The sequence below is a fragment of the Oryzias latipes genome, chromosome 17 (assembly GCF_002234675.1).
Source record: "Oryzias latipes chromosome 17, ASM223467v1".
NCBI classification, from domain to species: Eukaryota; Metazoa; Chordata; class Actinopteri; order Beloniformes; family Adrianichthyidae; genus Oryzias; species Oryzias latipes.
This window is the reverse complement of record NC_019875.2, coordinates 30,084,095-30,098,480: the sequence shown is the minus strand read 5'-3', so window position 1 is coordinate 30,098,480 and position 14,386 is coordinate 30,084,095. Positions and strand designations below refer to the sequence as shown.

The window sequence follows — 14,386 nt, the reverse complement described above, 5'->3', positions numbered from 1 at the left end:
ACTTTTGTACTTTTTTTTTTTAGAGTAAACTAGGAACTGAAGCTGAAATCCATCTGCTGCTGCATGCTGGAAGTGTTCAGGAAAGTTCTTGTGAGGGTCTCCTCCAGAGTCTGGACGGCGTTTTGTTCTTTTTATTGGGGTATCGTCTGTAAATTGACAGATCTGGATGATAGGATTCCAAACATTTTGGCTGTTTTTGTGTTCTGATCCTCAGTGTGGAAGTTTTTCCCAGCGCAGTAACATGACTGAGGAGGATGATCAGCTGCTGGGCCCCACAGTGTTGGTTCCACAGCAGGACTGTCCTCCGTATGATCTTCATCCCGAAGCTCTTCACTTCAAACAGCCGCAGCCTGGTGGGGGGGGGGTTAGAGTCCCGCAGTGGGAGCTTTGAGGACGTGCTCTGTTTGAGGTGCCGCCTTCAGGGCCTCTCATGCTGCAGAAGAGCGCCGCTCCACCGTCGCAGGTCTGAGGTCACTGGCCTACATTTCCACCAAAGCGAGCGGAACGCTGGCGGGCCGTCTTCGGCCTTCGCCCGACTTCCCTTCTGAATTCACGGAGGAGCTGGAATGCAGAACATCTGGAGTGTTTCGTCCAAAGATGTCATCACATTTTTACTTTTCATACAGATTCAAACCCAGTGAATCTTTATTTATAGAAGAATTTACAACCAAAGTGCTACAAAAAGATGAGATGAGACAAACAGAGGAACTAACTAGAAACATAAAATGGATAAAAGTGGAAAAACTGAAGGCAACAAACAGGAAACTCTAACATGAGCTGACAGGAAGTCAGATTAAAATGAGAAGGGGGGTGCATCGGGGTGTTAGACTGACTTACAAGTTTAATTTTTCTCCTAATTCAAAGTTTTTATATTTTTACATTTTGTGAGGATTACATGTGGTGACATGTAGTGTAACGTTCAGCCGGTCCGGGTTCGATTCTTGATCTCTAAGCCATTAATGGATCATTTTGTTTTCTCATTTCTGATCTGGAAGAAAAGTAAAACAATGTTTTAGAGCAACTTCGGGAAAACATTTTACCTGGAGGGGCGGCATGAGTTTGGAAACGTGATTCATGAAGCTCAGATGTGAATTAGCTCTTTGGAAAGGAACTGGATTGAATCCACATGGGGGGGGGGGTCACTGAGGAGATGCTAATGGTCATTAAAAGTTTAACAAGCTGTCAGTTTATGAACATCTTGGATGTAGAGTGTAAGGAAGTGTAGGAAGTTGGTGTGTGAAGTGCAGACAGGAAGTGCGTCATGCTGTTCATTACACGCACACGTTATACACACGCCGTGAATTTCCCTTTTGTACTTTTGTTTTGCAAATGTTTGACCGCAAACTTCTGTGGATTTGACACAACTGCAGATAATCTCACAGCTGTGAGTGTGTGTGGGGGGGGGTTCTGTAAATGATTATTTCACCCCCCACACCACAGAATACGAGACATTTGATGGCATCATGAGACTGTTTTTTCTTAGAAAAACATAAAAAAACTTCTTTTGAAGTGGAGTTATTCTCAATAAAAGCTTCTGGCTCCTCATTACCTTCCTCAGAACTCTCCTGGTTTCCATTGCAGTAATAAGGAGCCATAAAAGGCTTCGGAGGCCCTCAGAGGTCCCTGGTTACAGCAGCATCCTCCTACTTATGGCTTCAGCACAGCTGCTCTCTGGGTCAGCAGGAGGACATGGTCGTCCTGGTACCATGTGAAATCACTTGGACTCAGACCAGAACCTGGATCCCTGCACCAGCTGGTAAAGGCGATCAGGTTCAGAGGAAGTTCTCCTGTGGTGTGGAAGACTCATCTTAGAGAGACTCCTCAGGTATGCAGCAAAGCATTTCTGGTTTGTGGTGCTCCAGTCCTCACTGCAGGAACCACCAAACCACTTCTGCACTGGCAACCTTTTTAGAAACGTGCAAACCCCGCCCAAAAATACACGTCAAATGTGGTGATTATTCTCAAACAAAAGCACCTGCAGCCTAGCTACACCCCTCTAGTGAAGAGGCAGGCGGCCACCACCAGACAAGTCAGGGGATGGTCTGCTGGAGCTGAGGAGGCCCTCAGAGACTGCTTTGAGTGAACGGACTGGAGTGAACTGATTGGGTCTCATGGAGATGACATTGAGGGAGCTGTGGGCTGCATGACAGACTATATGAACTTCTGTGTGGACTTGGTGGTGCCTGTCAGAACTGTCAGGAGCTTCTCAAACAACAAACCCTGGGTTACCAGGGAAGTTAAGGCAGAAGAAGGCTTTCAGGAGCAAAGATTGGGAGGAGACGAAAAAAGGTCCAACAGGAACTAAAAGTCTGCATGAAGGAGGCCAAAGAGGCACACGGGAGGAAACTAGAGCAGAAGTTGACGGATAACAACCTGCGTGAGGTCTGGAACACCATGAAGACCATGACTGGATGCAGCAAAAAAGAGGGAGGTGCGACAAGCGGTTTCTTCAAGCGGTTCAGCTCCCCCCAGGCTACCCCCCATGCTACCTGCTCCCCGGTGCTGCAGTGCCCCACCAACCTCCCCAACCATCTTGCTTCTGCTGCCCCCCCTTTCCCCCCATCTCAGTCATCAAATCCCAACAATCACCCTTTTTCCATCACTGCTGATCAGGTGAGCAGGGAACTGAGACGGCTCCACCCCAGGAAGGCAGCTGGCCCAGACCGAGTGAGTCCACGGCTCCTTAAGGGCTGTGCTGCAGAACTGGGAGAACCCCTACAGCAGGTTTATAACCTGAGCCTGCAGCTGGGGAGGGTCCCATCACTGCGGAAAACATCATGCATTGTTCCTGTGCCCAAGAGGAGTCGCCCCAGTGAGCTGAACGACTACAGGCCGGACTACAGGCCCTTACATCCCATGTCATGAAGACGCTGGAGCCTGCATCTGCGACCCCGGGTGCAGGGGATTGAAGACCCTCTCCAGTTCGCCTATCAATCAAAAGTAGGAGTTGAGGACGCCGTCCTGTATCTTCTACATCGGGCCCTCTCCTACCTGGACACAGGGGGCTGTGCTGTGAGAATGCTCTTTTTTTTACTTCTCCAGCGCTTTTAAGAAAATCCAGCCCCTCCTTCTCCAGCAGAAGCTCCTCTCCCTTGGTGTGAACTTCCATCTGGTGTCATGGATAACGGACTTTCTGACCAACAGGCCACAATTTGTCAGAATGGGGAGTTGCAGTTCCTCCATACTGACTGGCAGCACGGGGGCTCCACAGGGCACAGTGCTCTCACCTCTCCTCTTTACCCTCTACACCACTGACTTCCACTACAACTCTGATGCATGCCACATGCAAAAGTTCTTGGATGATGCAGCAATTGTGGCATCTATCAAAAAGGGTGATGAGGGGGAGTACAGACAGCTGGTGGAGGACTTTGTGCACTGGAGCCAAGGAAACTGCCTCCACCTGAACACATCCAAGACAGAGGAGATGGTGCTGGACTTCCGACGAACACCTGCTGCAGTTCAGCCCATCCTCATTGGTGGAGCAGAGGTGGAGGTAGTGGATAACTACAGATACCTTGGAGTCCTCCTGGACAATAAGCTGAACTGGTCTGCAAACATGGACTCCATTTACAGGAAGGGGCAGAGCAGGTTGTACTTTGTAAAAAGACTCGCCTCTTTTAATGTCAGCTCAGATCTCCTTTTTATGTTTTATCAGTCTGTTGTTTTAAGTGCCCTGTCTTATGCGGTGGTGTGTTGGGGGGGGTGCGCGAACAAAAAGGACATAAAAAGATTGAATCGTCTGATCAGAAGGGCAGGCTGTGTGGTGGGGCAGAGCCTGGAGACAGTGGAGGTGGTGGCAGAGCGGAGGATACTGTCCAAACTGGACAGCATCATGAAGAACACTGGTCACCCCCTACATGGACTCTTTACTGACCAAAGGAGCGTATTCAGCGACCGCCTTCACTCTCTGCCATCCTCCACAGAAAGACTCAGGAAGTCCTTTGCACCGAGTGCAATTAGACTGGGAGGGGAGGGGGCATGAGGAGGAGTCACTAAACGGGCAACTACTTTTTACCACTTTTATGCTTTTACTTACTTTTATTTTATTTTATGCTCTTATTATTTTATTCTTTTTACTCTGTTTTTAGTGAGTGTGACTATTTTATTGTTTCATGACTAGCCTACCTACCTACCTGCCTACCTGCCTGCCTATCTATCTAAAAGGCCTGTCCAGCGCATGTCCAGTGCAGGTTCTTGAACGCGTCTCACATGTGCGGTCTGAACGCAGCTTTAATGACTTCTGTTCCTTCGGCTGAGGCCTGTTTCCAGCTGCTCTGAGAAGTTCACCTGAGTCCTCGTTAAAGTTTTCTTGAGGTCCAGTAGCAGAAAGTCACACCTGACTCACTCACACTGTGAAAACAGCTGGACTCGAACTACAAAGCAGGGCAGTGTCCACTGCTCCATAGCAGATGAAAAACCTCAGAGAAGCATTTACAGTCCAGATAATCCATAATAATAATAATTCGTAATAAAACAAATGTATTATTGTTATTATTATTATTATAAATCATGGATTCTTCTGGATGAAGGACTTTCTTCACTTGACCGTCGTTTGAAGAAGATCCAAACCTACCTGAACATTAAAAATGACAGCTCCTCTTCCTCAGCAGGATTTTAATGAGCGTCATGAATCGACTTGTTCCTCTGCACGTTGACACAGATGCTGACCTTTGACCTCACCAGTGGGCCAACATGTTTTGGTAAAGCTGATCACCGTCTTCCTGCTGGACCATGAAAATGTCCTCTGGCTGCATCTTCAGACACCCGTCCCGGACAGACACCACTTTTTTTTTTAACCTTCTACATTTTTCCAAGTCACGACCTGCCTTCTGTCGTTTAATGACATGTCATTTCCATTCATATTTCTCTGAGTTCCAGTTTTTTAAAGCTTCCCTGAATCGTTTTCAGCTCTTCCAGATGTCGTGAAATTCTTTGGATCTCAGAGATGACATTATGAGTCTGCATGCAGTGCAGGACGCGGGCTCCTGGGCAGGATTGCAGGTTTTACTGCGCTGAAGAGCACCTGTTTGGCGTGTAATTACACTGTACATTTACAGAGCCCAGGCTCCGCCCACTGTCCGCCTCAAACATTCTGCAGATGCCGTTCCATGAATGATGGTCTGCAGGAATGCCTGAGATCATCACCATCACATCACTGTCGAGTGGATGTTTGGGGTTCTTTGAGTTTTGTCTGTTGCTGCATGTAGAAACCAAACATGCAACCCCCCCACCATAGCTCACATGTGTTTGGTCTGTGGGCTGAAGACATGGAAGCCGCACACAGAGATCTTCTCGCTGTGGGACAGATCCAGCTAAAGCCGAAAAAGGATCTGAGATCGGGAGAAGCTCACTGATCCAGTGACAGCGAGTACTGCATCAGGTCTGGCCCGCCTCTTTGCCTGCTCCTCTGTGGCGTCCTTCAGCAGAACGGAACAGCCCAGTGGCTGCAGATGTCGGGTATTGGCGCTGCGGGACCCAAAATGCTGGAGATCAGGGGAAAAAAACTACCAGAAAAGTCTCCATTTTTAATTTTTTGCCCATGATTTTGCTCTGACCAGGAGAGCAGGGGCTGAAGGGGGGGGGGGGGGTGTAGCAGCCCCTCAGCCACTGAGGGCGGGTCAAAGGGGGCGGCGAGGGGGGGGGGGGGGTGGCGCTTGTGGGCCACACAATGCAGGTTTTGTCAGGAACTGGTGGTGGAGGGCCCAAAATGCAGGAGACTAGGCTTGGTGAGAGAGAATAAAGCTGTTAATAGACAAACTGAAACATGAAGAAAAACTATGAGAGAACCAAACTGGTGACACAACAGAGCAGGGGGCCATTCCAGAAGTCCCGTTTAAACTAGCCTGACTTTAACCCTGAACTCTGGCTGAAATCCGCCTGAACTTCCTTACTCTGGGTATGTCGGTTCCCAAAGACCGGGTATGAGTTGGTGTAATTACGCTCCACTTGGTAACCCTGGGTTAATGCACGTGCACAGCAGGTACATAAAGACATTCTCAATGGATCAACGATTTCCAGAGTCACCATGGAAACGCGTGGAGAAAAAAAGAAAGCGCTATACTTCAGTGAGACGGAGTCTGAGATTTTAATGACGGCATATGAAGATTATACGTCCATCAAAAAAGTAACACGGCTGCATCATCAGCAAAAGAAAGAGTTTCTGCTTGGAGAAAAAGAACGGACAAAGTAAACGCACGAGTTTCTGATCTCATTTCTATTTTCATTGTGATGCATGTTTATATAAATTATCCAACTTAAATTAATTATTTCAATTGATAACATGTAATTGAGTTAAATATATTTCTAACTTCTATCCAACTCAATAATTGTTTATACAACTCAAATTTACATATTTATCTAACTAAATGTCATTTTACTCCAATTTAATTAAATGTTTTTCCATCTTAATTTATTGTACTTCTTGAACTCTCATGTGTCTACGTTTGAGGCTGGAGATATTCTTATTTTTATGACATTAAAATGAATGATTCAATGTGAATTAGCAACATCAAACTCAGATTTTGTTATAAGGCTATGACTTAGACTTCAGCACTTGTGGTGCTTAATATCCTCATCATCCTCTCCCTCATGGTGCTTAAAGAATTAATTATAACAGTACAAATAACACGGCAAAACACAGTAAAACAGCTGAACAACTAAACACATTTGGTCAAAAACCCACACTTAAACCCAAATCCGTCCGGACAGGCAAAGGGAATGGTATCCCACAATCCCTTGCGGTGCCAACCTAACAGCAGCACCAAAGTTACACCTACTTTATTGAATTAATTTGAATGAAAGTAAAATAAATGTCTGATAACTACGTGTTATTTTTAAGCTGACTGAATAAAAAAATGATTTATCTTAACTGAAGCAAATAATTAAGTTAGATCAAAGTATAAAGTTTATCTTTCCAACATCCATATGTGGTCTTATCACCCTCTCATGGTGGAAAAAGTATTATCTGAGCTTCTTCATCCACTAAATCATCTTCAAATGGACACGTCATGCTGCTTCACCTCTCTGAAAACAAACTAACCTTCAACTAAACCTGCTCCAGACCAGGTTATGTTCAGAGCATGAGTTACTACTACTTGAAACATACCTCTGTTTTAGGATCTGAAAGCTGAGGTTATCCACTTCCTTAGCCTCAAACTTACCGTGGTAACTAGCATAACCTGCTTTCTGGAATACCCCCCAGGGTTGATCATTGTTGTTTTTGTTTCTAACTCAGGCCAGTCAGCTGTGCAGCTTTTCTTTGTATTTTTTGGAGCATTTTTTTATTATAATTTTTTTACATGTCTTCCAAGGCCGATGAAGTTGCACAGCTGATGTGTCAAATCTTTCAATAAATAAGCAGGAAATAAGGAAGAAAAAAAAGTTTGTGACAATTGTTTAATGAAAAATTCTGTTGTGTATCATCGACACCCGTCTGGTTTCTGAGCTTGTGCTCCGTTTCCATGGTTACCATCAACTGCATGTTCATGTGACCGGAGCTGAAGGCTTTGCAGGCAACGTGGCACCACCCAATCGTCACAGCCATCGCACACAGCTGTCCTACAGGCCCCGCCTCCAGTCTGCTTTTAAATGTTCTATGTTTTACAGAACGGGAAACGAGTACGTTCAGTATTCTTGAAATGCTTTGAGGCCTAGAAGATGGAGTCTTTTTTCTGCTTCTTGAGAAGAGATTTAGCAGCAGTGAAGTTTTCATCAAAGTCCGTGATGGCGTCGTCGCTCAGCTGCAGCCGGATGCTGATGTTCATCAACAACAAACAGCTTTAACGTTTGAGTTTAGCGCTGAGACAGATCATAAGAACAAACAGAAAGGTCGGTCCTGTGACCATGAAAACCTCTGGAAGCTTCTCGAGCCTGAATTCAGGTTTGAAAAGCTTGGAGGAAACGTTGGTTTAGAGCACATCAAAGTCTGGTATCAGAATCCTCTGGAGGTCTGAGCCGCAGACACAGCAAATAACCGCATTCCAGCTGTGCAGCTCCAGGAGCGCAGCCAATGCTGCAATGTTTTTCTGACACTACAAATCATTAGAAAGTACAAAAGCAGGAGGAGAGCAGCTCTAAATGCAAATGATCTCCGGGCCGTGTGGCAGGACCTCCACTGGTTGGACGTTTGTCTGCACAGGAGCCAATCCTGGGGCCCGAGCGGCTCGCAGGAGCTGCCTTTCCTTTTTAATGATCGCAGGGCCTCCTTAAAAATGTTTCCCTCCTCATACACAGGAGCAGAGAGCTAAAAAGTTCACTGTGCAGGCCCCCCCCCGCAGGAGCCTCCGCATCCGATCCCAGAAGACACCTTCACAGGTAAGGACACGCTCAGAGGGACTTTCTGCTGAAGGGTTTCTTTGTTCTTTACTAAACCAACGTTAGGTTTTTGTTTTTTCTCCTGTAAATGTCTCTAAGTGTTTTCTGTTTCAGACGTCAAAAACGTTTATTGTTCTGGATTTCCATCTGCAGACAGAAACACTGGTTCTGCTGCAGAATGAAGTGCCTGTGGTTTGGGATCACCAGGATCCAATAATGTTGAGTTTGTTCTCTCTAGGAAGAACATAAACATCCGACATGCTCGCCGCCGGACGAGCTCCCCTCTCTGTCATCCACACTGGACTCCTGTTAGTCGCCGTCTTGCTGCCAGGTGAGAAAAATTAAACTAACAAACCATCTTTGTTTTTTAAACCTTTTTTGAGACAAAATCTGTTTTCTTTTTTATCAGAATTTCCTGCAAACGTTTTCTTTTATTTGAGAATCCTAATAAATAACAGCAGTGGTGATTATTTGCAGATCTGATCTTGTTCACATCTTAACATCTTTCAGGGTTTAATGCAGATGAAATGAGACCAGCATGATGACGTCCTACTGAAAACATGTCAGAGCGCCATCTTTTTAACCCCTTGATCAAATAGTTTCTGCTCCACCGTGACCATAAAAACTCATTCTCCCAAAGGGAAACTGATGTGGACCACAGACATTTCTGAGGTTCTACTGATGTCACCGGGTTTCTAATGGCTTCATTTTTAACTCAAAGGGGAAAACATAAGTGAAGCTTTTGTTGTATGACTATGAATAAGTCCAGGCATCAAGATAAACATGAGAAATATATAGAAATATTCTATTTCATAGTTTTATAATTTTTCCCATCAGCCTTTGCATGAGCAAGGTTTTTTTTTAAATATCTTTGTAATGGATAAATTCTTGATTTTATTTCTCACTTGCTCTAAAAACCGATTTGAGATTCAATAAACTACATTTTATTGAAAAAAGGGTTTGTGATGATCCTAGAACTTTACACAGAACTACCACATATAGTACTACTAAAGGTACTATTAGTGAGTACTTCTGCATTATTTCCCCTGCCACATGTGCAATAATATGCCCCTAAACCCATCTTTGTATAATTATTCTTCATTATTTTAGTATTCTTTTGTGTGTCCTTTTGCAAAGTACCACCACTGAATACTATGAGTACCTGTGTATTATTTTACAGTTATACGGTTCTTCTCATCCTTCGTGGCTTTGTTGACCTGTTGATGTTGCACAGACGACATGGAAGGCTGTTGGTTCAAATCCATGGACCCAGTGGCTCCCTGCTGGGCTCTCAGCATTGAGGGGTGGGATTGGAGGGGGGGAGTGCAGCTCACCGCTCCCCCAGGGGTGGGGTGAAAACAAACTGATGGGACTTTAACTCTCACTTTGGAGGCAGTAACGGACGCTTTTCTGTTTGAACTTCTGCATGATCCGTCCAGTTTTTTAGGGGGAGAAATTTCAGCAATGTGTGCCTGAAGCTCCCTGTTGAGCTTCAGGCAGAACTTTAACCGCATTGTTGCACTACCAAAAAGCTCAGAGAGGCTCTAACAGGCCTGGAGGTGAGCAGAAACAGAAGCCCTTTGATGTGAGTCATGAAGAAGCTGCATCCTCGTCTCTCAGTGAAACAGCAGGAGGCCCTTCAGTGCCCCCAAACCTTTCTGGAGTCGTAACTCCGCTCTTGGAGGTTCTCCACGTGAAGCTGTGGAGGAATCTGGAGCTGCAGTGATAATCAGCTGACTCGCCTGTTTAGTTGGTCATTAACCTCCTTGCAGAAGCTCTGCAGAGCTGCAGGCAGACACATCCTCTCACTCCCATTAGCTGCTGTTACAGTAATTGGTGTGTACATGGGGGGAGGGGGGGGCTCTCTTTGTACTTTTACAGGTTTACTTTGGGGGGGGCTCGGTTGTGGCATAAACTCCACAGATTGGGTTCAAAGCTAAACTATACAGAGGCCGGGTGGAGGCCTGGAGGTGGGGGTGGTGATGGGGTGTTTACGTGCGGGATGTTGGCTGTGAGGAGGCGCCGGAGCTGCAGGACCTGCCGAGTTTCTCCCAGAGGCTCGTTAGGAGGCTCGTCAGAGTTTTCCCTGGTGTTCGGGGAAAAACTCGACATCTGTTTCGGGTCAGAACGTTGTTGCTGACGCTGCAGTTTGTGTCCTTGCAGAGTTTCTGGGCGCAGTTCCTGTTCAGCACCAGCAGGATGAAGGTGATGACCCCCCCTCACACACACACACACCACACACACACAACGCTCAATGCTCTCAGCTCGGGGATCGTTTTGGAAAATCGTGCAAGCAGCAAATGTGTTCACATTTGAAAAAATCTGTCGTTCCGAGGAACTTGGGGGGGTTTGAACGCCGCCTGCTTTGCTGAAACCTGACGGAACATCTGCTGGTCCAGGAGTAGAACGGCTCAGTCAAAGCCGTGACGCTCCGGAAGAGACGCATGTTCCTCCCCGTGTTAAAGAAAGAAACAAAAAAAACTTGTTTCAACTTAAAAAAACTAGATTTATCTGCAGTTATATGTCAGTTAAGACCCTTTAACCTGCACAGAACTTAAAAGAAGTCAAATTTTACAAAACTGGTAGGAAAGTAGAGTATTTATGCTGGAAACTGACTTAAGAAATGTCAGGGAAGGAGGTTTGAGGAGGTCACTGGTTCAAAAAAAAAGTGCTCTTTGGTCAGAACATCCGACATTCATCAACATATGAACTTACTGTGATCAAATGTACCACTAAAAGCGAAATACCGGTAAATAGTTTGTCAGTCATTACACAGATAAGAGTAATTAACTTGTTAAAAACAGAATGAACAAAAACAAATATAAATAAAACATCATCTCACATCTTCACAATTACACAGTTCATGCAGATGCAGGTTCACATTTTTTTGTTTTTTAGCCTAAATTAGTTTTTGCAGATTTTAATACCTGACTTTAGAAAGAAAAAGAAAAAGCAGAACTAAAATAAACTTGATGAGATGTGAGGCTAAAAAGTCAAAACAGGTTCGATGGAGAACAACTGAAAACCCTGGACTTAAATATGATGAAGGACAAACAGCTGATTGATCGCAGAGCTGATGAGAGGAGACGGAAAATAAAACAAAACTCAAGTTCAACTAAAGTCAACAAAACCAGGAAAAGGCAGCATTTCTGCCAGAGAATGAACAGGATGTCAAAATGAAAGAGAGAAAAACGTTTTCAACTAATTGCAGAGAACAGTTTTTGTTTTTTGTGCCCCCTCCCTCTGTCCACAGCGGCCGCCGCCGACCTGAAGCAGCCGGTTCGCAGCAGACGGAACGTGGATGTGGTGGCGGTGCCTCAGTTCCAGCGCGTGCCGGACTTCTGGGGGTGGTACAAGTACTTCATGGACACCCACAACCAGGAGGGAGTGAGTTCCTGTTCCTCCTTCATCGCCCAACGTCTTCCTCTACTAATGATAAAACTGTACTTTAGTTTTAAAAGGCAATATTCTTCCGTGAGGTCATTTTTTTGGTGTTAATTTGAAGGTTTAGTCTTTAAAAAAGGAACTTCTCGCTGTCATGTTATGTGTTTGTAAGTTCTCCTCATCCTCCAGCTTCACCCCTCAGAGGCCTGAAGGTTTCTAACTTCACTGATTCCAAAAACAAAAACCATATTTGGCCCGATCTTCTAACAATCCAGAGTCAGTCTGAGGGACTCCTTTTGGATCAGGACTGGTTCATTTCTGCTTGTCTTGCTGTGCTCCAGGTGGAGGACCTGGATCGTCTGTACATGGCTTACCTGCAGAACAAGCACAGGTCTGAGGAGGGCCCCACCTTCAACCACTACCTCAATCACCTCAGTCAAATCTACAAGGCCTGTGCGGACTCCGACGACCCGGAGTGCATTGCCGAGTCCACCAGCAAGCCCAAAGCGGCTGTGGTGATGCCCGCCCCCATCAGGTCTGCTGCCGTCAAGATGTGCAACCCCTACCTTGACCCCTACTGCCTGTACTCATTGTCTGCCAAAGCTGCCGCTCCGGAGCCAGCTCCGGCCAAGGTGCCGGCTCCTGTCCTGAGCCCGGTGCTGCCCCTACCCCTAAAAAGCCCCACCGGTTACTACTACTACGCCCCCGTCCTGGAGCCCTTCCTCAGTGCCGAGCAGAGGGCAGAACTGCTGAGGATCTGCCACCCTGAAGACGTGGAGTGCCTGCAGTACCACCTAAGGGCAGCTTACGGCTACCGCCCGGCCCTCGGTCCGGCTCCATCCTACGCCGCCCTCAAATGTGACCCCAAGGACCCCTACTGCATGCCGGCCCTGGTCCAGAAGGCCCCGACCGGCTTCTACCACCTGCTGCACCCCGCCTGTGACCCGGCCGTGGATCCTCTGTGCGTGAACAATGTTGGCCCCGCCCCTCTGGCTGCTGGGGAGGCTCCCAAGGAGCAGCAGTGCAACCCCCTCTTCGATGGGGGCTGCAACCCCCTGACGGCCACCAAGCTGTCCAGCCTCACGAAGCCCGTCCTGGAGTACGCCCCCCAGGAAGAGCCGGCCCCTCCCGCCGCCCCCCTGACATGTGACCCTCGTTACAATCCCTACTGCATACTGGCAGCCGCCGCTGCCCTGCGCCAGCCCCCCCGGCAGCTCCCCCAGCACCAGGTGTGAATCTGACGTTGTGGTAGAAGGTTTCTGTTGACTAATCCACTGTAATCTGTGTCTTTAATCCTAACGTGGTTTATTAAAATCAGTTGGTTTTACTTGATGTTTAAAATTCTTTGCTTTTGTTTGATTCAAAAACACAAATCAATCAATCAATCAATCAATCAATCAACCAGGTACGCTACCAGCTCGGCGTCCGCGGTAAGACCAAGGAGGGCCACGACTGCTACGTGCACTATGACAAAGACTGCACCCCCGTCAAGTCTGGCCCCACCGACCCGGCCCGACCCTTCTGCCACCCCTACGACCCCAACTGCTGGAAGTTCGCTCCACCCCCCAGCGTCGACGCCCCAAAGCTCAGCAAGGACGGCGTGCTCCTCCCCCATCCGGACTGCGACCCCGAGATCGACTACAACTGCCGCCTGCGTCACGCCGAGCCCGCCGCCTCTGCGGACGAGCCCGTCGCAGACGAGGACAAGATGGCGGACGAGGCGGCAAAGGAAGTCTCCGCTCCTCGCTTTGAGGACTTCCTCAGAGGAGTCCTGAACCACCACAAATGAAAGCTGGCCTGCTCCGCCTCTGGACTTCCTCCCGCAGACGCTCGTACAGGAAGCAGCTTCTCCACCCAAAACCTACTTCTACCAACAAAAATCTACGTTTTCTCAGCTTTGGTCCAGATTAAACACGACCAAGCAAAGTCTGCAACCAAATTCTGTGAACTGTGTGCATGAAATCCTCCATGTTTGTATGCATTTTTTCTGAAGAGTCATGTGTATAGATGTGTAGTTTTAGCAAACCGCTTTGGGTTTTTGGACATTCTTCCTTTTCTGCCTTGTATTTAATGTTTTCCAGTATTTCTGTGACACTGATAACCTTCACATGTCCTCCTCCTAGTTTGGACAAAGTTCTAAATAAAAAAAAAGAATCTGTTGAGTTTCTGGACATTTTTCACGTTAAATTATCTGCTCGGCAAGAAAGCAGGAAACCCTCCTGATAGTGTGACCCTGTTTTTATGTACAGCACCTTGAGCTGTCGTTGCTGTCATGAAAGGTTCTATATAAATAAAATTAATTTGAATTTTGAATTTGTGATGAAGAGGGTTCATTCATCCTACCTGAGGACACAAGTTCCAGAAGACACAGTCATTTTCCAGCATTAGCTGCTGTAACAAACATCCCATAATAGTAGCGGCTGACCACCCTCATTTTCCATATTATAAAAGAACAGAGCAAAGACAGAACATGTCCTTCAGTGCCTTATTTCAGATCCGTCCCACAGATTTGAGCGACCTTTAACCCTTGTGCTATCCTATGGGGTCCAGATGACCCCCCCCCTTCCATCGAGGTGTTCTCCCTACCATGACAAAGGTGGATAAAGGTGGAAAGATTTCATGTAATCCATGGACACCAGTGAAGATCACAAATCATTGAAGAAAAAAGGTTCAGAGCACTGTCTAGTGG

The 14,386-nt window shown here is 46.7% G+C and overlaps 1 protein-coding gene across 1 annotated transcript; it reads left to right on the top strand.

The window, feature by feature from the left end:
• The first annotated feature begins 8,203 nt into the window (after positions 1-8,203).
• LOC101166828 lies at positions 8,204-14,006 on the top strand. Its single transcript, XM_004079453.4, has 6 exons — positions 8,204-8,313; positions 8,552-8,644; positions 10,477-10,518; positions 11,567-11,700; positions 12,039-12,926; positions 13,103-14,006. The coding sequence occupies exons 2-6, from the start codon at positions 8,572-8,574 to the stop codon at positions 13,484-13,486; spliced, it is 1,521 nt and encodes a 506-aa protein (XP_004079501.1). The 5' UTR covers positions 8,204-8,313; positions 8,552-8,571; the 3' UTR covers positions 13,487-14,006.
• Positions 14,007-14,386: the final 380 nt, after the last annotated feature.

Bases quoted from the DNA above. Each gene is read 5' to 3' on its own strand.
- LOC101166828 (XM_004079453.4), top strand. From the start codon at position 8,572: ATGCTCGCCGCCGGACGAGCTCCCCTCTCTGTCATCCACACTGGACTC. The intron at 8,645-10,476 runs GTGAGAAAAATT...GTGTCCTTGCAG, and splicing joins AGTCGCCGTCTTGCTGCCAG to AGTTTCTGGGCGCAGTTCCT. The intron at 11,701-12,038 runs GTGAGTTCCTGT...GCTGTGCTCCAG, and splicing joins ACACCCACAACCAGGAGGGA to GTGGAGGACCTGGATCGTCT.